At 35.5% G+C, this 26,527-nt stretch overlaps 1 protein-coding gene across 1 annotated transcript; it reads right to left on the bottom strand.

The window, feature by feature from the left end:
- Positions 1 to 1,340: 1,340 nt before the first annotated feature.
- Gm20908 (predicted gene, 20908) lies at positions 1,341 to 25,908 on the bottom strand. Its single transcript, XM_017318759.1, has 9 exons — positions 25,791 to 25,908; positions 20,385 to 20,451; positions 19,702 to 19,736; positions 12,636 to 12,702; positions 12,028 to 12,062; positions 4,757 to 4,874; positions 3,865 to 3,964; positions 1,730 to 1,828; positions 1,341 to 1,370 (listed from the first exon to the last, which is right to left on the bottom strand). The coding sequence occupies exons 1-9, from the start codon at positions 25,906 to 25,908 to the stop codon at positions 1,341 to 1,343; spliced, it is 669 nt and encodes a 222-aa protein (XP_017174248.1).
- Positions 25,909 to 26,527: the final 619 nt, after the last annotated feature.

Below are 26,527 nucleotides of genomic sequence, written 5' to 3'. Positions count from 1 at the left end.
AAACAGGCAACTTTTTGAGGTAGGAGGTGAGAAAACCCTCGGTTATATCAGAGACCTGGGAGGTGAGAGACCCTAAGGACTCAAAGGGAGGGACCTTAGAAGAAATGCCCTACAGTGGGGAGAGGGAACTTGTAGAGTCCTCCTCCAGTGGAGGGACAGGACATCAAGTGGAAAGATTGAGTTACCATCCCACAGTAAAAAGCTCTAACCCAGAATTGTTCCTGTCTGAAAGAACTGCAAGGAAAAAACATGGAGAAAAGCCTAAAGAAAAGGAGATCCAGTGACAAGACCAAATTGTGATAAAGCTCAAGGAGAGGCATCAAGGCCTGACACTATTACTGATGCTATTCTGTGCTCACAAAAAATGGGCTTATCATGACTGCTCTCTGAAAGACCAAACCAGCAGGTGAAAGAGTCAGATGCTCAAATTTATATGCAACAAATAGACAGAAGCTGGGAACCCCTGTGGATGAATTGGGGAAAAGCTGGAAGAAGCTGAGGAAGAGGTCTACCCGGTAGGAGGACCAACAATCTCAAATAACCTGGACCTCCCAGGATGTCTCAGACACTGAGCCAGCAACCAGGCTTCATACACCAGATGATATAAAGCCACCAACACATATACAGAAAAGGACTGCCAGGTCTGGACTCAGTCAGATGAGGTCCATCTAATCCTCAAGGGACTTCAGGCCCCAGGGAGCAGGGAGGTCTGGTGGAGAGGGGACAGGATGGTGGGGACATACTCTTGGAGATGGGGATTGTGGGCTTGGGGCCCTGGGAGCATGGGGGCATATAGGCAGGAGATATGGGGTGTGGAACAGTAAGAGGGGGAACTAGGAGAAGAATAAAATCTCGACTTTAAAAAAAGTATAAGAATAAATTTTAAATAATTCAACTATATTAGTGTGTGGAATTTCAGTCCACGGGACTATATACCATTCACATATTCATTTAGATTTCCTTTGGAAGTTAATATAAAGATGCACTTACACTTAAACAAGAAAATGATTAAAGATATTTAAAAATAAAGAAGTTCTATTTTAACTCTAAAGGTATAACTGCTAGTTAACTTTGTAATCACATCACTGGGATTAACTTCCTTCTCAGAATCATCAGAATAACAAGGATTAAAGAAACTTTAAAACTCTGTTTCATAGGAAACAAAAAAGTTAGAGATTTTTTTATTTGTTTTATATATATACCAGCAAGTGAAAATTTTTCATGCTTCATTTTTCTGAAGATGGGAAAGTAGAAGAGTACTTCAGATTATTCTCCATGATGGCTCTTTCAAACATAGACATTTTTTTTCTCAGTTCACCATCTACTCCAAAAAGCATATCTTAGTTCTTGGTCCCCAAGTTCATCAAAACCTAAAACAGAAAAGTACCTCTTATTAAATAAATTACCCATGATACAAATATGAAAGATTCTGTGCAGATGATGTATAGGGTAAAGGTTAAGGTCAGGATTAGGATTAGGGTTAGTGTTAGGGTTATGTTTAATAAAGCAGGATAATTATAGTGTTATTAAAGTATGAGGTACATCTGAGGTCAAATTCCCATTTTATCATTTTATATCTTTAATAATTCATACAAAGCCATTAGGATTTTATGGATAATAGCAGTCATTTCAGTAAGAAATAATTCAAAATAATAAGTAGTTAAAACTTTATGATTATTAAAACATATTTAGATTCCTAAGGTCATTTTATGGACCATGTGCAACATACCTCCATGGACTTCTCATGCATTTCTTTAACTGCTTCCAGGGTCTGGTTCTGACTACATTTGGACAGTTTCAATGCTTGTTGTTCTTTTTGACAACTATTCTACAAATGTAAAAGGAAAACATTAGTATAACAATTCTGTTTATTTTTGTTGTTACTGCCATGCAACATGCATGGCAGTCTAACAATAAAACACTAAATGTATATCTAATACTAAAACATTTATGTGAGCAAAAATAATTCTATATGAAAGTTAAAAGGAATAGTTTTCCAACTGATTTAAAATTTTAACAACTATTTTGACTAAATATATATATATATTTACAATAATATGAAATAACATTATGCTACCAATTGTGGGGTAGGAATTTTTTTTAATGTGAAAGAGTTTTTCATAATGCACAGACTGGCCTTAGCCTCCCAAGTTCTTATGTTTATAGGCATGCACCATGTATACATGAACTCGGTAAAATCCTAGTCTTGGAAGCTTAGATTGGTTTTCTCTAGATTCCAATCTCAAGCAACATATAGAAGTAGTAACATAAAGTTCTCATTGTATTCTTTAGGGTTGCGCACAACCATGATAATTTGCATTAAAAAAAAATTAAGACAAGCCCTTTACACCTTTTCACCTTGGGCTACTACAATCCTGTTTTGCCCTTTATTCACTGTGATCAATTTTTTACCTCACATTTGCACTCAAATCATCATAATTAAGTAAAATTACCTCTAATTTGCAATGCTTATCTTTAAAAAAAGTGCACCTGCATACATTTGGAGACAAAGGGTTAATATTGGGTGTCATCTTTGATTTCACAGTACTGTTTCAGAGACAGAATCTCACTAAACCTAGAGCTCATCATTTATGCTACACCTGCTGGCTACAAAGATCTGGAGATCTTCTTTTCTCTGAACTAAATCTGAGATTGGTTGTTTTAAAATGCTCACAACCACACCAACTTTTTTTTGTTGTTGTGGTGGTGGTTTGTTTTTAGTGTTGCTAGTTTGTTGTTGTTTATTTTGTTGTTGTTGGTGGTGGTGTGGGCATTCATCCCAATGCAGGGAATATAAGCTGGGGTCTCCATGCCTACACGGGAGAAAGATTACCAATTAAACCATCTTCCAGCCCTGTAAATCAATCTTATTGGGCCCACATGCAGCATATGACACATTTAGGGATCTTTTCTTCTTTAAAACTTTCCTTCACTCATGGTAGTTTTCTTTCTACCAGTGGTTCTCTTCCTTTACTGGCTCCCTCTCACCAGCTGCCATATGCAGAATTACAAATTTTGAAGTACCCTGCTGTTCTGTCTTTAGACTCCTTATTTACAGGGATGATCACTTTCCCTTGAAATGTCATCCAGAGTCCAATGTTTAAAAACTGTCTTCAATTGGAGTATTTATTACTTATCTTTAGTTCCTATCTCTTTCCAGAACTGACTCATAATGGCAGGTTCCTCAATGCCTTCTGAGGCAAGAATGAATTTGCTGTTCCTTTCAAATTGAATACTTTCCAAACTATTAACCAGTAAATAAAATAAAATAGTTAATATGATTATCGTTGTCTCAGATCTTACTTGGAAACCAGGTGATGACTCTACAGGTAGAGTAATGGAGACGTGATCTAAAATTGTTTGCTGATATTCTTCCACAGGAAAATTCTTCCAGGGCTGTTGAGATTGTTTGTTTCCATCCTCTGTTGTTACTAAATCTTTACTAAATTTAGGACTGTAAGAACTGATTTACCAAATTGAGTTGGTTTTTTAATATAAACAACAGAGTCCAGGTGAAACCAATAAATAAGCTTTCTCTCTTCTTTGAACTCTGATATATTGTGGTTTTTTTGTTTGTTTTTTTTTTGTTTTTTTTTTTTTTGTAGTCACTGGTAATCATCTCTTGATCTTTCTGCAAATGTCTGCCTCTTGAAAATTTATGATCTGGTATACCATAAAATGCCTAGTCGTTTTCATTGATATAGTATGCAATCAATAGTTTATATCTCAGTAAGACTAGAACAGAAGCAAGGATAGATAGATAATGGAACTTAATTTAGTTTCATATGCTCAACTCAAGGCTAGTTGTTCCATTCCTACTTAGTAATACTAGGTTAAATATTAAGTTTTTTTTATGGTACCAACCACTGATTTTTCTTTTTCTTCATTGAATTTCTGTACATCCATATCAGACTTCTGAAATGTAGTTATATACTGCTCACAAAATTTGTTGTTGATGTTCTTCCTGTAAAGCACAGTAACAAAAGCAGGCACATTTCATACCAATATGAAAATGAACACTCAGAACAAATTCAATTGAACATTTCATACTATAAAAAGAAAAATAGCAGTATAAAATATCTAATGGGAAATCATTATAGATTTTTCCGCTAACATATTATCAGAGAGGTTTTCATTTACGTTTTAGCTTTTCAAAATTAAAGAAATATAAACACACACAACACACACGTAACACACACACACACACACACACACACACACACACACATATATATATATATATATATATATATATATATATATATATATATATACATGTACAAAATTTAATTATATTTCAATGTGGTTTTTTTTTCATTATTTTCTACCAAATATAAGTTCTAATTTATTTTTCATACATTGCCTTAGTAAAGACAGTGCAAAACATGTCAACTAAAATATACAAATTGTCTGCATATGTAATTGTAGTTGTTCCTTTTGAATATTGTTAAACATAATAATCCATAAATTACATTCCTAAGACTATGTGCAAGACTTCTGTATTTCCACAATGAATGTAAATTAAAATTTAAATCTCATTAACATTGACTTAAAGCAGAAAATAAAATTTTCATAGATTTCTATGAATTAGATTTAGTTTGCTTGAAGGCATGATGTTATAGGGTTAACTGTTTAGACAAAATCAAAGCCACACATTTTTACTAAAGAATCAGACATGATATAATTTTTTTAAACTGCAGCCACATATAATTTTTAAAATGATACACATTTGACCCTACAAATATAACAACTCTACCTCTCTCGTTCGTTCGTTTTGCAAAATCTTTCTAATTTCTGGTTGCTGCCTTTGAAAGATTCTTTGACATAAGTTTCCATCCATTTTCTCTTTATGTGAAGCGTCTTATAAATGTCATCTATATTAAAAATAAAGAGTCATTTTGAAGAAAAATTAGATGATTCCATGTATTCAAGTAAAAATAGATATAGATAAATTTCATTCAATAATGCTATGGAAACTTAAAATTAAATGATAGATATCACAAACATGCTTCATACTTTAGAATACTTAGGGTTTGGTATGTTCAGATGAAGGATGTTCAACCTGTAAAGTCTACAGAAATGTTCCACAACATAGAAAAAAACAGTCCATGTATTTTGGATAAGAAATATCTAATCTTATCTGAATTTTAATTTCTGTAAGGAAAATAATTTTGAGCTTCAAGAACAGTTTTCAAAAGAACAAATGCACAAAACAAAGGATCAAAAGTATACTTAATTCTTCATAAGGAAACACTTTTAATAAAGGCTAATTCTTTTCCAAATCTAAAAAAGATGATGCAACTGAAAGAACAAACTTGACTGTGGAACTGTTAGACCCATTGTTTAAAATATTCAATTAAAATAAGAGGGCAACCGGTCATATTGGTTCCCATGTTAATCCTAGTATTCTGGAGGAAAAGGCAGAGAGATATTTGTGTATTCCAGGTTAAGCTGGTCAATATACTGAGTTCCAGGACAGACAGAGCTACAAATGAGACCCTGTCAGAATCAAACCTGCGTTTGATTCCTAGCACCTACATAATGTGCACAAATACCTCCAACTCCAGTTCCAGGGGATGTGATGCCCTGTTCTAAATTCTGCATGCACCAGGTACATATGTATATGACTCACAGACATACTTATAGGCAAAATACCTATATAAATAAAAATAGATAAAAATGTTAAAATCTATGTTTAAAACAATGATCTTCAAGTTTTTTTTTAATCAAAATAAAATTATTTCTAAAGTGAATTGGTAATTATATTTCAGAACATATCCTTTAAAAAAACACTTGAAGAAAATTATGGTAGGAACTTTTGATCAGTAACTGCTGCAGTTCATGAAAATTGTAATGCTTCAGAAAATGTTTAGTACCTTTCTAGCATGCACAGTTAGCTTTCAGTAACTAGGATGAAGCTATATTTCGGTGTACATGTTTAATATTCTCACCATCCATAGTACTAGACAAAATCAGATTATTAAATGATTATTCTGCCTCCTCTAAATAGAGCAAATCCTTCAGTTGAAAAAAAATAATTTGGTAAAATGGGTAACTTGAAAGAAGCAAAATATTATTTTTTAAAAATATAATATTGTTTCATGGGGGTAGAGATATGGCTCAGCAGTTAAGAGTACTTCCTGTTCTTTGCAAAGGACATAGGTTTGGTGTCTAGCACTCATATGGTGGCTCACAACTATCTGACTCCAGTTCCAGGTATCTGAAATAATCAACTGATATCTGAAAAACAGGTACACATGTGGTGCACATATATAACTGTAAGCAAAACACTAATACACATAAATAAGTCCAAAAATAGGTATTAGGAGCATTGTTTAGTAAGCCATGTAAAGATGTTTTTTTGTGTGTGTATGATCCTAGTATTGGAAGCTTAAGCAGGAGATTTCCAGTGTAAAGACTGCATAGGTTAAATAGGAAAATGCAGGCCAGCCTGAACTACATAATGACACCATATCTCAAAGACAAGTTACTGTCTTCTGAGAAAGCTCACTTAGCATTCAGTTACATATAATTTAAAACAGATACTTTAGAATCTGAGTATCATTCTCTCATTGTTTAGTAAGTTGTCTTCCACTTACAGTTACATAATTCATTTCATAAAAAAAAAAAAAAAACAATGAAGGGATTGGAGAGATGATTCAGCAGTTAAGAGCACTGGTTCCCTTCCAGCTTTCTGAGATTGGAGTACCAAAACACACAAGGTGGCTCACTACCTATAACTTCAGTTTCAGGGGATTCAAGGCCTTCATCTGGCTTCCTCAGGTACAAGACACACTAGTTGTGCACATACACACGTGAAAGAAAAAAAAAATAACCATAACATAAAATTTAAAAATAAGTTATAAGGGTTACATTAAAGAATTCAGTTTTGCACTGTGCCATATAAAGAAGGAAGCACAGAAGACTCCTAGAAAAGAAACTGACTTAATATAAAATTAGCACTGGATCAATGAAAATATGTTTCATGTACAGAATTTTGTATACATATCACTTAGCTATGAGTACATGGAACTGTGAAAATGTTTACATCTATTTTTTTTCCTTTTAAAATTCCTTCAAAGCTGTTACAAAAAAGGCTCAGTAGTCAAGAGGGCCTACTGTGAAAAGAGGAGGTTCACAAAGTACTTTTTTTTTTTTAAGGTAAGTAATGTTACTTCATGCTTATCAAAGGATAATTCATCAAAGATGAACTCACAATTCTGAATATCTATGCTCCAAATACAAGGGCAACCAAATTCATAAAGAAATTTTACTAGAACTCAAAGTACATATTGTACCCCATATAATAATAGTGAGAAACTTCAACACCCCACTCTGAGCAACGCAGAGGTCCTGGAAAAAAAGAAATGAAAAAGAGACACTGTGAAACTAATGAGAAGTTATGAAACAATCGGATTCATCAGATACATATATATGTATCTGTCACACACACACAGACACACACATCCAAACATGCACACATATATTGAAGCAAATTCACACACAGTTCTCACTAGATGAAGAGAAATTATTTGAAAAAAAATCAACAAACCTTCATGATAATAGTCTTGGATAGATTAAGAATTTTAAGCACATACCTAAATATAGAAGCAAACCAGAAGCCAACATCAAATTAAATGGAAAGAAACTTGATGCAATCCCACTAAAATAAGACAAGACAGGACTAGACAAGGCTTCTTACTCTTTCCCTACCAATTCACTATAGTACTACAAGTTCTAGACAGAGCAACTAGAAAACAAAAATTGGTCAAAGGAATAAAAATTGGAAAGGAATAAATCAAAATATCACTATTAGCAGATAATAAAATAGTATACTTAAGTGACCACAAAAATTCCATCAGAGAACCCATAAACCTGAAAAACAACTTCAGCAAAGTGGCTAGATATACAATTAACTCAAACAAAACAGTACCTTTCTTCTACTCAAAAGATAAACAGGATGAAAGGCAATTATGGAAACAACACCTTTCAAAAGTCACAAATTATAGTTCCTTGATGTGACTCAAACCAAGCAGGTGAAAGATTTCTATGACAAGAACTTCAAGTCTCTGAAGAAAGAAACTGAAAAATCTCAGAAGATGGAAAGGTCTCCCATGGTCATAGATTAAGTTAGTAAAAATGGCTGTCTTCCCAAAAGCAATCTGCAGATTCCATGCACTCTCCATCAAAATTTAAACTCAATTCTTCGTAGAGACAGAAAGAGCAATATGCAAAACCATTCGGAATATCAAAACTCCAGAATATCCCAAAACTATTCTCAACAATAAAAGAACTTCAGGGGGAATCATCCCTGACCTTAAGCTGTATTATGCAGAAATAGTGATTAAAAAAATGTATGGTAATGGTACAGAGACAATGCCTTCATGAAATGGAGAGATCTAAAATATATCATCCTGTGTGATCTCAAAGGAAAAAAAAACATGGTATGCACTCACTGATAAGTGGATATTATCCTAAAAGCTCAGAATACCCAAAATGTAATTCACAGACCACATGAAGCTGAAGAAGAAGGAAGACAAAAGTGTAGGTGTTTCAGTCCTTCTTAGAATGGGGAACATAATATTCCTGATAGGAAATGTGGAGATCAGGGCAGAGACTTAAGGAATGACCATCCAGATTCTGTCCAACCTTTGGATCCATCCCATATACAGAAACCAGGCACAGTCACTATTGTGGATACCAACAAGTGCTTGCTGATAGGAGCATAATATGACTGTCTCCTGAGAGGCTCTGCCAGGGCTTGGCAAGAACAGAGGCTGATGCTCACAGCCAACAATCAGACTGATCATGGGGTCCCCAGGGGAGCAGTTAGAGGAAGAACTGAAGGAGCTGAAGGGGTTTGCAACCTTACAGGAAGAACAACAATATGAACCGAGCAGACAGACCAGAGCACTCAGGGACTAAGCCACCAAACAAAGAGGGGCACCCATGACTCTAGCGGCATATAGAGCAGAGGATGGTATTGTCAGACATCAGTGGGAGGAGAGGTCCTTGGTCCTGTGAAAGCTCCATGCCCCAGTGTAGGCAAATGCCAGGGTAGGGAGGTGGAGTATGTGGGTGAGTGAACAGGCTCATAGAAACAAAGCAAGTGTCAAATGGAATAGGGATTTCCTGGGATTAAACCAGGAAATGGCTGATATTTGAAATGTAAATAAATACACACACACACACACACACACACACACACACACACACACACACACACAGATGGCTTTAACTGTGTCTTCAGGTGGGTTTACATCTAATCACAGGATGATCTAAATTTTTCCCATTCCTGCTAGTTTTTTGATAAATTAGAGTAAATGTGTCTGCATCTCAATCTCCAAATAAAATCATAGTTGCTCTTATCACAACCAAGCTCCTCAACCTTTTTCATCACAATACAAATCTAAGACAAATCTTAAATATAAAATTCTTCCTGGCTGGACAAATATTTTACTGCTACAGCAAGAAGCTCTGGTTTCAATCTTCAGGAATGAAAAATAAAAACCCCCAAAATTTAGATATAAAAAATAAAGAAGGCATGATTCCTCGGGCCCCATTACATTTCTGAGGCTGAGGACTTCAGGTACAAGGCCAGTCCAGGCTGCAATTGAGGTTTCAGACAATCCTGAGATATAGAGCTAGAGGTTACTTTCCTAAACCAAAACAACAAATAAATAAAGACAGCCTGGTCTGAATTATGTCTGAATTCCCAGCACTTCTGAGGCTGAGAGAAGCCTCTAGTATTTGAGGCAGTTTGGAACCTATATATAGAAATTTCGGCAATGTGGCATTTTCACAACACGTTAAAATGTAGACTGGTCTTCAGTTTCTTTTTAATAAATTCCTGGTGGGAAGCAGTTGCACAGAAGAGGGTTTTGTCTGTTTCATCCACTAAGTGAAGTCCAGTTTACTCACACCTCACATCCCCTGTCCCCAAGAATACTTTCAGGGTCTCCATTTCCTTGGCCTTCCTGATTTCTGCTAGGAGCTAGTCTGTTCAAACTCTTGCACTTACAGTGAAGTTCTCAGTTTTTCTCAGCAGAGGCCTAAGTGGGAAAGGTCGATTGTGAACCTGGAAGTAGCAACTTCCTGAGTCCAGTGAGGGTCACCTAATCTCATTACTCCTGAAGAAACACCTCCAAAACTCCACCTTCATCCCCACCCAGACCCCTAGCTGAACCAGGATTAACCAACAGACAATTGACTACCTCCACTGAGACTTCATCCTACCATGATTCCTCAAGAATTTTGCTTCCTCAAGAACTCTTTGTAGCCACCATACTGGGTAACAGGGTTTGAACAGCAGGAAAATAATCTCAGCCAAGCCCATTGCTGATTGGCTGTGTTTGCACATGAGTACTAAGGGTAAGAGAGGCTCTTTCAGTCATCTGTGATTAAAGCTTCAAAAAGCGGGTAGTATTTTAACTTCCACTACTACCCAGAGGCTTTCCATTTTCTAAGTTTGCAATTCTAACTTGAAAGTTAAAATAAAATGAACTCCAAAGACGACTCTCCTACTTTGTTTCAGATGAAGGGACTGTTCTGTGTAACTCTAAATTGTTTTTTTTTGTTTGTTTGTTTGTTTTGTTTTTTTGTTTCTTTTTTTTTTGTTTTTTTTTTTTAAACTAAAGTGTTTTTGCATGTTTGTATTTATATAACATGTATGACTAGTTCCCCTAGAAACTAGAATAGGATGCCAAAATCCCTGGATCTAGAATTAAAAATGATTTTGAGAATTATGTGGGTTCCAGGAACTAAACCTTGGTTCTGTACAAAAGCAACAAGTGTTCTTAATTTCTAAGCCATCTTTCCATTCCTATCCTGTGTGTGTTTTAAGGTGTGCTGGACCATTTCTCACGATAGATGTTTAATTTTACTATATAATGGAGAGTATAAAAAATGACTTTGTTAATGTTGTCTATTTCCAGAAACAGAAAAACAAACAAACAAACAAACAAAACAGCAACAAAAAAAACATAATTTTAATGGATTGTGTAAATCATAAATAGTTTCAGGATAAAAATGGAGTGTATACATTTCAGTATATGGGTGCATAAGGAGGCCAGATATAGACATCTGTTTTATTCTCAATTATATTCCAAATTTCTTTTTCATTTTCAGTTTTTTTTTTCAAGTCAGTGTTTATCTGTATAGCTCTGGTTAACCAGGAACTCACCCTGTATACCAGGGTGGCATCAAAATCAAAAATCTCCCTGCCTCTGCCTCCCAACGTCTGGGATTAAGGCATGTGCCACCACTGACTGACCCAACTTAAAACTTGAGATAGGTTCTCTCTGAATATGCAGCTAACCAATGCCACTACCTCGGCTAGCCAGCAAGCTGTCTCCACCTACTCAGCACTGGTTGGCAGCCTGCATTTTAGAAGTGGATTCTAGGCCCCCACTTTTATTTTCAAGAAAAACATTTTACTAAAACAGCCATCTCTCTAGCCACTCTTCAAGGTTTGTTCTGTTGCTATAGACACTGCAATTTTTTGTTTGTTTGTTTTTTGTTTGTTTGGTTTCTTTTTCTATTTCTCTAATCATGGCTAAGTTTAGGCTCCTAAAATGCTTAGTGGTGGTTTTGCTTGTTTCCTTACAACAGCAAATTGGTTTTCTTGCTCACTTTACAATTTGCAGCTAATTTGGCACACTGGACGAACTGACATTTCATTTACTAGTCTTATTGCTGTGTTTTGTTTCTTTGGTGCTTTTTTTTTTTTTTTTTTTTTTTTTTAATTTGCTGGGTTTGTTTTTTTTTTGCTGGTTTTCTGTTTTTGTTTTTGTTTTCACCACTGAAGATGAAATTTATAACTTTTAATGGTGCTTTACCACTGAGCTACATCTTTAGTTAATCTTTAGTTTTGAATGTTGGATGAGAAGTTATCTGTGTGTATTTTTTAACGAAAACTATAATTTCTGTGAAGCCTACAATTATCCCCCTATGCTATAGGTTCTATAGAGATCTGTTTCCCTCGTTTGGCCTCTTCAAGAAACAGGGAAATATTTCTAAAACACATACCTCCAGATTTATCCAACATACTGCCTACTTCATGTCTGTGAAGACAGAACAATAAAAAATTAAAGCAAAAATATAGTAGACTGGTAGGCCATTTTTTTTTACCACACACAAAACTTTACACAGAACCTTCTTTAATTTTTTATAATAAATATATAATGTTTGGTTTGGAACAAATGTCATATGCATATAAAATATATGGTGGACTACCAAATTGAACTTGAATTATTTACTTTTAACAATTCATACGTTTACACCCCACAAGGAGTTTATTCATAACTCTCCCACAATTGCCAAGACCCTTTTTTCCCCCAGATAGTCCCCTACTTATTTTTATGATGTTTCTCCTTTTCTTTGAGTGTGTCAAAGATCACATGCAGGTGGTCCTATTGTATGAGTTCCTATGTGTTTGTGATCACAAAGTCTAAAGGATCCCAAGCTGGGCTTGAACTTAACATATATCAGCATCTGACATTGAAATGCTGATCTTCCTGAATCTAGTTTTCCAGTGAAGGTAACACAAACACTACTTTTGAAGTACTTTATTGAACTGGCAAAAAAAAAAGAAAGAAAAAAAAAGAGAAAAAAAGAAAAAGAATTGAAAATATTACCCCATGTCTTCATCTCCTTTTACTTGAGGCGATATATTTTCATCTTTACCAATTGCTGGGTTATTTACTGTATTGACAATAGAAAATGTAAACATTTGAAAGTATGCAATATTAGTAATAGTTAATAAAGTACTATCAATTTGAATTTCTTTGGAAAAACTGCCCATTTTGAGTTTTTGAAACAGATTTTAAAAATTAATTAAAATTAAGTACATCCAGGAAATCTAGGACACAAGGAGAAGAAAAAACATAAGGATAACAGGTATAGATGAGAAGTAAGATTTCCAAATTATAGGGCCAGTGAATATCTTCAACAAAACTATAAAAGAAACCTTTCCTAACCTAATGAAAGAGATGTCCATGAACATACAAGAAGCATGCAGAACTCCAAATAGTTTGGACCAGAAAAACAACAACAAAAACAAAAATCCCTGCCATCATATATTAATCAAAGCACCAAATGAACAAAACAAAGAAAGAATATTACAAGCAGTAAGGTAAAATGGTCAAGTAACATATACAGGAATTCCTATCAGAATTACACCTAACTTCTCCCCAGAGACTATGAAAGCCATAAGATCCACGGTAGATATCATACAGACACTAAGAGAGCAGAAATAAGAGCCAAAGCTATAATATGCAGTAAAACTATTTTACCATAGATTGAGAAAACAAGGTATTCCGTGAAAAAACAATATTTACACAATATCTTTGAACAAACCAAACCCTTCAAGGGATAATAAAGGGAAAACTCCAATATAAGGAGGGAAATCACATGCTAGCAAAAGCAAGATATTAATCTTGAAGTAAACCTAAAAGAAGATAGCTACATGAACAAAATTCCAACAAAAATAACAGGAAGAAACAAAGACTTTGTCTTAGTATCTCTTAATATCACCATATTCTATTCACCAATTAGAAAGAAATAGACAAACAGACTGGATGTGTAAGCAAGACCCAGCATACCAGAAACAAACCTCAGGGACAAAGACAGATATTTCCTCACAGTAAAAGGCTGGAAAACAATTTTCTAAGCAAATGTTCCAAAGAAACAAATTTGGAGTAGCCATTCTAATATCAAATAAATTTGACTTTCAACCCAATGTTATCAAAAAAGACAAGGAGTGGCACTTCATATTCATCAAAGTTAAAATTTACCAAGATGAATTTTCAATTCTAAACATTTATAGTCCAAATGCAATGGCATCCATATTCATATAAGAAACTTTAGTACAGCTCAAAATGCACATTGCACCACACACAATAATAGCAGAAGACTTCAACAACCCTCCTCATCAATGGAAAGATCCTGGAAAGAAAAATTAAAAAAAGACACAGTTAAACTAACAGAAGTTATGAAACAAATACATTAGTTGATATCTATAGAACATTTTATTTTAGAACAAAAATTGTCCATTCTGCTCAGCACCTCATGACGCCTTCTCCAAAATTAACAATATAATCAGTCACAAAACATGCCTCAACAGATATAAAAATATCCAAATAATCTCATACATCCTATCTAATCACCAAGGACTAAGGCTGATCTGAAATAATAATATAAATAATTGAAAACCCATGTACACGTAGAAGGTGAACAAAAATCCAGTCAGTGATAAATCAGGTAGGGAAGAAATAAAAAAAATAAATAAATAAATGTAAGACTTTTTAGAGTTTAAAAAAAAATGAAGTTACTACATACCGAAAGTTGTGGAACACAACTAAAGCAGTGTTAAAGGGAATCTCATAGCTCTGAATGCCTCTAAATAGAAACTGGAGAGAAGATACAGTAGTAGGTTGACAGCACACCTAAAACCCCTTGAATAACAGGAAGGAAATTCACCCAAGAGGAGTTGAAGGCAGGAACTAATCACACTCAGGGCTGAAATCAAACAAGTGGAAACAAAGGAACTATAACATAAAATCAAACAAACTAGGAGCTGGACCTTTGAGAAAGTCAACAAGATAGATAAAACATAAGCCAGACTAATTACAGGGCACAGGGAAAATATCAACATTAACAAAACCAGTAATGAAAAGGGAGACATAACAACAGATACTTAGTAAATCCAAAAAAATCATCAGATCCTACTATATAAGCCTGTAACTTAGAAAAGTGGAAAATCTGGATGAATTGGACAATTATCTAGACAGATGTCAGGTACTAAATTTCAATCAGGTTGAGATAAACCCTGTAAACTCTCCCATAATCCCCAAAGAAATAGAAGCAGTCATTAAGAGCTCCCCCCTCAAAAAAAAAAAAAAGCCCCGTATCTGATGGGTTTAGTACAGATTTCTATCAGGCTTTCAATGAAACACCAATACCAACAATCTTCAATCTATTATGCAAAAACAAAAGAAAATGAACACTACTTAATTTGTTCTATGAAGCCACATTTACTCTTATACCCAAACCATACAAAAACCCAATGAAGACAGGATACTTCAGACCAATTTAACTTATAAATATTGATGCAAAAATACTCAATAACATCCTGTTAAACACAATCCAAGAACACATCAAAATGATCATTCTTCATGATCAAGCGGCTTCATCCCAGGGATACAGGAATGGTTCAATATATGGGAATCCATCAATGTAATCCAATATGTAAAGAATCTCAAGGAAAAAAAACACAGTATTATCTCATTAGACGCTGAGGAATCATTTAAAAAAAATCAACACACCTTCATGATGAAGTCTTGGATAGATTCAGAAAGCAAGGCCCATAACTAAACATAGTAGCAAACCAGGATCCAACATCAAAATAAATGGAGAGAAACTCGATGCAATCCCACTAATATATGACAAGGCTTCCCACTCTCTCCCTACCTATTCACTATAGTACTAGAAGTTCTAGCCAGATTAAATAGACAACAAAAAGAGGTCAAAAAGTTAAAAATTGGAAAAGAACAAATGAAAATATCACTATTAATAGGTAATAAGATAGTATATTTAGTGACCCCCAAAAAATCCTCTAAAGAACCCTTAAGCCTGAGAAACAACTTTAGCAAAGTGATTGGATATACAATTAACTCATATAGATCAGTAGCCTTCCTCTACTCAAAGGATAAACAGGCTGAAAAGGAAGTTATGGAAGCAACACTCTTCACAATAGTCTCATATTTTAATAACTTGGTGTGACACGAAAAAAGCAAGTCAAAGTTCTGTAGGACAAGAACTTCATGTCTCTGAAGATAGAATTGAAATTCTCAGAAGATGGAAAGATCTCCCATGGCCATAGATTGGTGTCCCAAATAATTTAGTAAAAATGTCTATCTTGCCATAAGTAAGCTCTGATTCCATGCCCTCTCCATCAATATTCAAACTTAATTCTTTATAAAGATAGAAAGAGCAATATGCAAAATCATTTAGAATAACGAAAATCCAGGATATTGTAAAACTATTCACAACATTAAAAGAACTTCAGGGGGAATCATCCCTGACCTCAAGCTGTATTATAGAGAAATAGTGATAAAAATGTATAGTGACCATAAAGAAAAAATGACTTCAGGAAGTTCACACGCAAACGGATAGGTCTAAAGTATATCATCCTGTATGAGGTAACACAATCCCAAAGGAAAAAATATGGTATGCACTCACTGATAAGTGGATATTATCCTAAAAGTTCAGAATACCCAAAATGTAATTCACAGACCACATAAACCTTAAGAAGGAAGAAAAAAGTGTGCATGTTTCCGTCCTTCTCAGAATGGGGAACAAAATACTACTGGGAGGAAATATGGAGACAAAGTGCAGGCCAGAGACTGAAGGAACGACCATTCAGAATCTGCCCCACCTGTGGATCCATCCCGTATATAAACACCAGACCCTGTCACTATTGTGGATACCAACAAATGATTGCTGAAAGGAGCCTAATAAGGCTGTGCCCTTAGGGGCTCTGCCAGAGGTTGGCAAAAACAGAGGCTCATGCTCACAGCCAACAATCAGACTGATTATGGGGTCCACAGTGGAGGAGTTAGAGGAAGGACTGAAGGAGCTGAAGGGGTTTGTAATCTTACAGGAAGAACAATAATATGAACCAAGCAGACCGCCCCCCTCCCCCCAGAGCACTCAGGGACGAAGCCAGCAAACAAAGAGGGGGACCATGGCTCCAGCTAAATACATAGCAGAGGATGTCCTTGTCAAACATCAGTGAGAGGAGAGGTCCTTGGTCATGTGAAGTTTGGTGTCCCAGTGTAGGCAAATACCAGAGCAGGGACATGGGTGTTGGTGGGTGGGGGAACATGCTCATAGAAGCAGAGGGAGGGTGGAATGGTAAAGGGAATTTCTGGGGTGAAACCAGGAAATGACTAATATTTGAAATGTAAATAAACACACACACACACACACACACACACACACACACACACACACCTAATATGATGGCTTTAACTGTGACTTCAAGTGGGTTTATATGCAATCACAGGATGATCTAAATTTTGGTCCCATTGTTGCTAGGGTTTTGATAAATTAGAGTTAATGTGTTTGCATCTCAATCTCCAAATGAAATCATGGTTGCTTTTATCATAACCAAGCTCCTCAATTTTTTTCATCATAATACAAATCTAAAGCAGATCTAAAATATAAAGTTTTTCTGGCTGGACAAATATTTTACTGCTACAGCAAGAAGCTCTGGTTTCAATCTTCAACAAGGAAAAAAGGAATAAAAAACAAACAAACAAACAAACAAACAAACAAAAATTTAAATATAAAAAATAAAGAACACATATTTCCTCAGGCCCAGGTACATTTGTAAGGCTGGGGACTTCAGTTTCAAGGCCAGTCAAAGCTGCAGGTGAGGTTTCAGACAATCCTGAGATATAGAGTTAGAGCTTACTGTCCTAAACCAAAACAACAAATAAATAACAACAACCTGGCCTGAATTATGTCTGAAGTCCCAGCACTTCTGAGGCTGAGAGGAGCCTCTGTATTTTGAGGCAATTGGAGCCTATACATAGAAATTTCGGGAATCTGCCATTTTAACAACAGGTAGAGGTAAATGAAGACTGGTTTTCAGTTCGTTTTTAATGAATTCCTGGCAGGCAGCAGCAGCTAAAAGAAGGTTTTAGTCTGTTGGCTCCACTAACTGACTTCCAATTTACTCACTCCTCACCTCCCCAAGCCCCAAGAAGACTTCCAGGGTCTCCAATTCCCTGGCCTTCCTGCTTTCTGTTAGAAGATAATTCTGTTCAAACCCCTGCCCTTAGCGAAGTTCTCTGTTTTTCTCAGCAGAGAACTAAGTGGGAAAAGTTGATTGTGAGCCTGGAAGCAGTACCTTCCTGAGTCCAGTGAGGGTCACCTCCTCTCCTTACTCCTAAAGTAACACCTCCACCCCTCCACCTTCTTCCCCACACAGGCCCCCAGCTCAAACAGTATTAATCATCTTTCAACAGACAATTGACTACCTCTACTGAGACTTCTCCCTACCATGCTTCCACAAGAACTCGGCTTGATGACTACCACAAAGCATACTGGGTAACAGGGTTTGGATAGCGGGAAAACAATCTCAGCCAAGGCCCTTGCTGATTGGCAGTGTTTGCACATGTGTACTAAGGGTGAGAAAGGCTCAATCAGTCGTCTGTCATTGAAGAGCAAAAAGGAGGTAGTATTTTAGCTGCCACTACTACCCAGAGGCTTTCCATTTTCCAAGTTTACAATACTAACTTGAAAGCTAAAATAAAACGGACCCCAAACAAGACTCTCCTACTTTGTTTCAGATGAAGGTGCTGTTGTTTGTAATTTTCAATTGTTTTATTTATTTAAGTAATTTGTTTTTGCATGTTTGTGTTTATAAACATGCATGTGTGGTGCACATAGAAACTAGAAGAGAATTCCAAAACCCATGGATATAGAATTAAAAATGGTTTTGAGCCATTGTGTGGGTCCTAGGAACTAAAACTTGGTTCTGTCCAAGAACAACAAGTGCTCTTAATTTCTAAGCCATCTTTCCATCCCTGTCCTTTGTGTCTTTTAAGGTGTGCTGATCATTTTTCTTGAAAGATGTTTCTTTGTACTATACAGTGGAGATTACAAAATTATAACACTTTCTTAATATTGACAATTTGCTCATAGAGAAAAAACAAAAAGACAAAAACCATCATTTTAATGGATTGTGTAAATCAGATAAAGAGTATTGTAAAAAACTGATGTATATACATTCCAGTATAAGTATGCATAAGAGGGCGACAAATAGACATTTGCTGCATTCTCAATCACATTCCAACTTCCTTTTTTTTTTTTTCAAGGCAGGGTTGTAGTCCTGGACCTCACCCTGGTTACCAACTGCTGGGATTATGGCATGAACCACCTCTGACTGCCCAAATTTAAAACATGAGACAGGTTCTCTCTGAATCTGCAGCTCACCAATGCCACTAGCCTGGCTAGCCAGCAAGCTGTCTCCAACTACTTTTCACTGGGTTGCAGCCTGCATTTTTAAAGCCGATTTAAGACCCCCTCCTTAATTTATATACTTTCAAATAAAGCACATTACCAAAACAGCCATCTCTCTAGCCCCTCTGAGAGGTTTGTTCTCTTGTGGTAGCCACTGTATATTTTTTTTTATTCTCTAATCATGCCTAAGTTTAGGCTCCTAAAATGCTTATTGCTGGTTTTGCTTGTTTCCTTACAAGAGCAAACTGGGTTTCTTGCTCATTTTACAATTTGCAGTTAATTTGGCAAACTGGACAACCTAACATTTCATTTGCAAGACTTATAACTGTGTTTTGCTTGTTTGGTAGGATTTTTGTTAATTTGGTGCATTTGTTGGTTTCTTTGGGGTTTTTATTGTTATTGTTTTGTTTTGTTTCTTTGTTTGTTTTTGTTTGTTTATTTTTGCCACTGAAGATGAAACTCATCACTTTTAAATGGTGATTTACCACTGAGCTACATCTTCAGCTAATCTTGCATTCTGAATGTTTGCTGAGAAGTTATCTCATATGTGTTTTAAAGGAAACTACAATTACTGTGAACCCAAAATTATCCCCTTTTGCTATACAGTCTAGAAATCTGATGCCCTCTTCTGACCTCTTTAAAAAACAGGCAAATACCTCCAAAAACACATACCTTCAGATTTATCCAACATACTGTCTACTTCATCTCTGTGAAGAAAGGAAAATAAAAAAATTAATGCAAGAAATATAGTGGACTGGTAGGCATTTTTCTTACCCACACAAAACTTTAAAAAGAACTTTCTTTTAATTATTTATAATAAATATATAATGTTTGGTTAAGAACAAATGTCATATATATATATATATACATATATATACATATGTATATGTATGTGTAGATATATATATTATATATGTATGTATGTATGTATGTATATATATATATATATATATATATATATATATGTATATATTACATGGTGGAGTATCAAAGTGATCTTGTATCCTTTACTTTTACCAATTCATACATTTACACCCACAGTAGTTTATTCATTACTCTCCCACTCTTGCTGAGACCCTTGTTCTTGCCAGATGGTCCCCCTCTTATTTTCATGATTTTTCTCCTTTTCTTTGTGTGTATATCTTGGAAGATCTCAGGCAGGTGGTCATATTATACTAGTTGCTATGTGTTTGTTATCACAAGGTCTGAAGGACCTCAAGCTAGGCTTGAACTCAACATATAGCAGTGTCTGATTTGTATTGCTATCTTCCTGAATCTACTTCTCCAGTGAAGGTAATACAAACACTACTTATGAAGTAATCTATTGAGCTGGCAAAAAATATTGAAAATGTTACCCCATATCTTCATCTGCTTCTGCTTGAGGCGATATATTCTCATTTTTATCAAATGCTGGGCTCTTTACTGTATTAACAATAGAAAACAGAAACATTTGAAAGGATTCTATATAAGTAATAGTTAATAAAGTACTATCGATTTGAATTTATCTGGAAAAACTCTCCATGTAAATTTTTGGAAGAGATTTTAGAAAGGAAATATTTACACCGAGAAAATCCAGGACACAAGGAGATGACAAAACTTAAGGATAATAGGTATCAATGACAAGTAAGTTTTTCAAATTTAGGGACAGTGAATATATTCAACAAAATTATAGAAGAAAACTTCCCTAACCTAAAGAAAGAGTTGCCTATGAATATACAAGTAGCCTACAAAACTCCAAATAGTTTGGACCACAAGAGAAATTTCTTCCATCATATAGAAATCAAAACTCCAAATGCATAATAAAAAAAAAAGAAAAGAAAAAGAAGAATATTAAAAGCACTAAGGGAAAATGGTCAAGTGACTTATAAAGGAAATCCTATCAAAACTATACCTAACTTATCCCCAGAGATTATGAAAGCCATAATATCCAGGGCAGATGTCATACAGACCCTAAGGGAAAAGAAATGCCAGACAAGGCTACTAGATGCATCAAAAAATTTTACAATAGATTGAGAAAACAAGGTATTCTGTGAAAAAAAAAAAACGATATCTACACAATATGCTCGAACAAATCCAGCCCATCAAGTGGGTAATAATGGGAAAACTCCAATATAAGGAGGGAAATTACACTCTAGAAAAACCAAGAAATTGATCTTGAAGCAAACCTAAAAGAAGAAAGCTACATGAATCACATTCCAACTCTAACAACAAAAATAACAGGAAGCAACAACTACTTTTCCTTAATATCTCATAATATCAGCGGACACAATTCACCAATAAAAAAAAACATAGAATAACAGACAGGATGTTTAAGCAAGACCAAGCATACTAGAAACAAATCTCAGGGACAAATACAGATATTACCTTAGAGTAAAAGGCTGGAAAACAATTATCCAAGGAAATGTTACAAAGAAACAAGTTGGAGTAGCCATTCTAATATCAAATAAATTCGACTTTCAACCCAAAGTTATCAAAAAAAAAAAAAAGAGGAGGGACACTTCATATTCATCAATGTTAAAATTTGCCAAAATGAATTCCCAATTCTGAACATTTATACGCCAAATGCAATGTCATCCACACTCATAAAAGAAACTTTAGTAAAGCTCAAAAACACACATGAATAGAGCATTAAAAGAAACCTTGACTAAATTGGTTTTAGAGACCTGCAGAAAAGATTATGCAGCTCTTTTTCCCTTCACCTTGTTCTGAGTATGGAACACCACAGGGAAATTTAAACTTACACCATTCGAACTCCTCAACTGGGGACCCCCCCCCTTTAACAGAAGCAGGTGGAATGTTTGACCCTCATGTTTCTTTTTCAGAACTCCCACTAGCTCACTTGAAGGACCTACAACTGGTCAGAAAAGATGCCTTGGAAATGTTGAAACACAATAAAAAACTTAAACAAAAACAAAAAAACAAAAAACATACGAACCAGAAACCATCTTGGTGCCACATAAATTTCAAACAGGAGTACCTGTCCTGGTCTGGTGCCACCATTCTGGCAAACTTGAACTCAGATCAAAAGGACTTTCCCTGATGATTCTCACAAGCCCTGCTGCCACACCTCCAGTATGTGCCCAGTTCTGGCATCCAGCCTGCCATGGCCCACTGGCCTGGCACTGCTCACACACAGTGGGCACTGCACAGGAACCTCCCTCCCTCCCTCCTCCCAATGGCAAGAGGCTCTTTTGTCTCATTCAATGGGCTTCTGAGGTTCTCAATCTTACATATCCTAAAGCTGTGACCTCATGTTGGCTTTGTTTGGCAGCTGGGTCAGAGGTTTAATTTTCTAACTTATAAGATCAGAACTATGTACTAGAAGGAGTGGGAAATGTGAGACCACAACATAGAGCGTTTCTCCCTGGAAGGTAAAGCACCTGGACATTCTCCAAGATTGTTTTCCCTGATTTATAAAAATACAGCCAGAAAGAGACTCTATGTTCTCTACAGCCACCAAAAATCCTTTTGGTTTCTGAGCCTTACAGCTAGAGATTCAAAATTGGAGTTTTGACAAGGACATCTGGGCAGAGAAGAACACTCCTCCCATCTCTTCCCAACTCCTCCAAACTCTCCTCCCAACTCATCCCAATTCCTCAGCTAGCTATTAAAAACCTTCTTCTGTCACATCTCAGAGTCATACGCCCCTGCCCTGCACAGTGGAAGGAGTTTGTCCTTAGCTAGCTGATAATAAAAACTCTTGCAGTTTGCATCAGGTATCGATTTCTCTCAAGTCATTGGGGTGCTGGCCAGCTCATCCCGGGACTTTACTGGACTTGAGAGGAGGTCCATCTTCGGGGTCTTACACATGGAGACCTAAGACCAAAATTCTTCAAACTAATATGCAAAATCAAAAGAGAAGGAACACTATTGAATTTGTTCTATGAAGCCAGATTACAATTATATTCAAACCATACAAAAACACAATGAAGAAAGGAAACTTCAGACCATTTTCCCTTATGAATTTCGAAGCAAAAATACTCAATAAAATCACTGCAAACCAAATAAAAGAATACATCAAAACGATCATCCATCATGGTCAAGTAGACTTCATCCCTGTAATGCAGGGATGGTTTAATATATGGAAATTTGTCAACTTAATCCACTATAGAAACAAACTCAAAGACGAAAACAACATGATCACCTCATTAGATGCTGAGAAAGCATTTGACAAAACACAACACCCATTCATAATAAAAGTCCAGGAAAGGTCAGGAATTCAAGGCCCATATCTAAACATAAAAAAAAAAAATACAATAGACAGCAAACGAGTAGGAAACATTAAACTAAATGAAACAATCTCATTAAAATCAGGGACTAGACAAGGCTGCCCACTTTCTTCATACCTATTGAATATAGTAGTTGAAGTCCTAACCAGAGCAATTAGACAACAAAAGGAAAACAAATGAATACAAATTGGAAAGGAAGAAGTCAAAATATCACTATTTCCAGAATATATGATAGCATGTATCAGTGACCCAAAAATGCACCAGAGAAATCGTAACCATATATATGACTTCAGTGCAGTAGGTGAATATAAAATTAACTCAAACATATCAGTGGCCTTTCTCTACTCAAAGGAAAAAGAGGATGAGAAAGAAATTTGGGAAAACTCACCCTTCACAATACTCACAAATAATATAAAATAGCTTGGTGTGACTCTAAATTAGAAAGTGAAAGATATATATGATAAAAACTTCATGTCTCTGAAGAAAGAAATGAAACAAGATCTCAGAACATGGAAAGAACTCCCATGCTCATGGATTGGAAGGATTAATATAGTAAAAATGGCTGTTCTGCCAAAAGTAGTTTATAGATTCAATATAATCCCCATCAAAATTCCAACTCAATTCTTTACTGAGTTAGAAAGGGCAATTTACAAATTCTCCTGGAATTTGAAAAAAACAAACAAGCAACAACAACAACAACAACAAAAAACCAACAACAACAACAACAACAAAAAACAAAAACCTGGTATAGGAAAAACTATTCCCAACAATAAAAGAACCTCTTGTGGAATCACCATGCCTGACCTCAAAGTGCACTACAAAGCAATTGTGATAAACACTACATGGTACAGGTATAGTGGTAGACAGGTAGATAAATGAAATAGAACTGAAGTCAGAGAAATAAACCTTTAGTCACTTGATCTTTGACAAAGGAGCTAAAACCATCTAGTGGAAAGGAGACAGCATTTTCAACAAATGGTGTTGGTTCAATTGGCAGTTAGCATGTAGGAGAATGTAAATTGATCTATTCTCATCCCCTGTGCAATGCTCAAGTCTAAGTCGATCAAGGGACTGCACATAAAACCAGAGACACTGAAACTTATAGAGGAGAAAGTGGGGAATAGCCTGGAATACATGGGCAAAGGGGGGATATTCTTGAAAAAAAATACTACCAATGTCTTGTGCTATAAGATTAAAAATGGACAAATGGGACCTCATAAAACTGATAAGGTTATACCCAGAAGTTCAAACTTGTAATAAGGAAACATGCTTCACTTTGTCCATAGCAGCCTTTTGTATAATAACAAGAAGCTGAAATGAACCCAGATGACTCTCTTTAGAGGAATGTATATAGAAAATATGGCACATTTACTTAATGAATTACTACACAGCTATTAAAAACAATGAATTCATGAAATTTTTATACAAATGGATGGATCTGGATGATATCTTCCTAAGAGAGTTAACCCAATCACAAAAAACACACATGATATTCACACATTGATGAGTGGATATTATCCCTGAAGCTCAGAATAACCAAGGTAAAATGTGCAAAACCCATGAAACTGAAGAAGGAAGACCAAAGTGTGGATATGCCGTTCCTTCTTAGAATGGGGAACCAAATAATCATGGAGGGAGTTACAGAGACAAAGATTGGAGCTGAGAATAAAAGAATACAGAGACTGCCTCACTTGGGGATCCATCCCATATACAACCACCAAATCTACTGAAGATGCCAACAAGGGATTGGGTGCAGGAGAATGATATAGTTGTCTCCTGAGAGGATCTGCTAATGCCTGACAAATAAAAAAGTGGATGTTCACAGACATCCTTTGGACTTAGCACAGGGTCCCCAATTATGGAGCTGGAGAAAATACCTAAGGAGCTTAAGGAGTTTGCAGGCCCCTAGAAGAAAAAACAACATGAACTAACAAGTACCCCACAATTCCATGGGATTAAACCACCAATCAATGAAAACAAATAATGGGATATATGATTCCAGCTTCTTATGTAGCAGAGGATGGACTAGTCAGGCATCAATGGGAGGAGAGACACTTGTTCCTGTAAAGATCCTATGCCCCAGTATGGGGGAATACCTGGGTTAGGAATTGGTAGATGATGTGTTGGGGAGATGGGGGAGAGGGGAGAGGACAGGAGATTTTTTGGAGTGGAAACTAGAAACGGGGATAATATTTGAAATGTAAATAAGGAAAAGTTATAATAGAAAAAGAAAGGAAATAATTTATTTGCAAGTTTTATGAAATAAATTCATGTTTGGCAAACATATTATACGAACAATGTTCATGTCTTTTCTTGAGGTGAAATTAAGAAAGTTCTTCTCTCTCAACATATGCTGATATAGTTCCAAGAGTAGGTTTATGTGCTGCAAAACCTTGTATATAGGAATAGAGAGATATAGGTAAAATTAGAAATGAAGTATATGTAAACTCTTAACAAAGACTTCTTCCATTTCAGGTGACTAGGTAAAGTCTAATGAACTGCAGGACACAATTAATACTGGAAATGCGATACCTTCCGAAAGAGCCTCCTCTGAAACTTTTATGTCATCGTCCTCATCATCAAAGTCCAAAAGTAATAAGTAACCTTCCTTTGGTATCACCTTCAATTTCTTAAGAGCCATTCTTCTCATAAGAACTCAGTAGTCTTCTTAGTTTAAAAAAAAAAAACAATAAAAATAAAAAGGAAAAAAAAAGAACTTAGTTACCTGATTAAAAATTATCATTTAAATAATTAAAAATAACAAAAAATCAAATAATTATTTTAGCTCAATGAAAGATCATTTCTTTTTTTACTTAACATGTATATTTTTAATCAATTGCCTTTATCAGAGAGTTCTGTGTACATATTCAATATGGTGATGCATATATATATACACTTACCCGTACCATTTCCTCCGTGTATCCCATTTATCATGTCCCTCTCCCTCACAACTTGTTTTAAAAACTTCTTTAACTCACTTCTTTAAAAACCTCCTTTAGAACCTAAATTATTAGTCTGCCATTTCTCAGTTTAAAAAGAGACAAAAACTGGCCAACCTTCAACATATGAGTCCTCCCCTCCTCCCAAAAAACGATGAGCAACATCCTTTAACCTTTGAGGTATCTGAATTTTGGTCCTATCTCCCACAGAATATTTTTAAACAAAACATCAGCAATTCTGTTTACCAGTTTATCTCAGTCTAACGTAAACTCACAGTTCTATCCAGAAAGATAAAGAACATGGTAACTGTATATTCATATCAAAAAGAT

Source organism: Mus musculus, chromosome Y (genome assembly GCF_000001635.26).
Source record: "Mus musculus strain C57BL/6J chromosome Y, GRCm38.p6 C57BL/6J".
In the NCBI taxonomy this organism is placed as follows: domain Eukaryota; kingdom Metazoa; phylum Chordata; class Mammalia; order Rodentia; family Muridae; genus Mus; species Mus musculus.
This window is presented reverse-complemented; position numbering and strand designations above follow the sequence as displayed.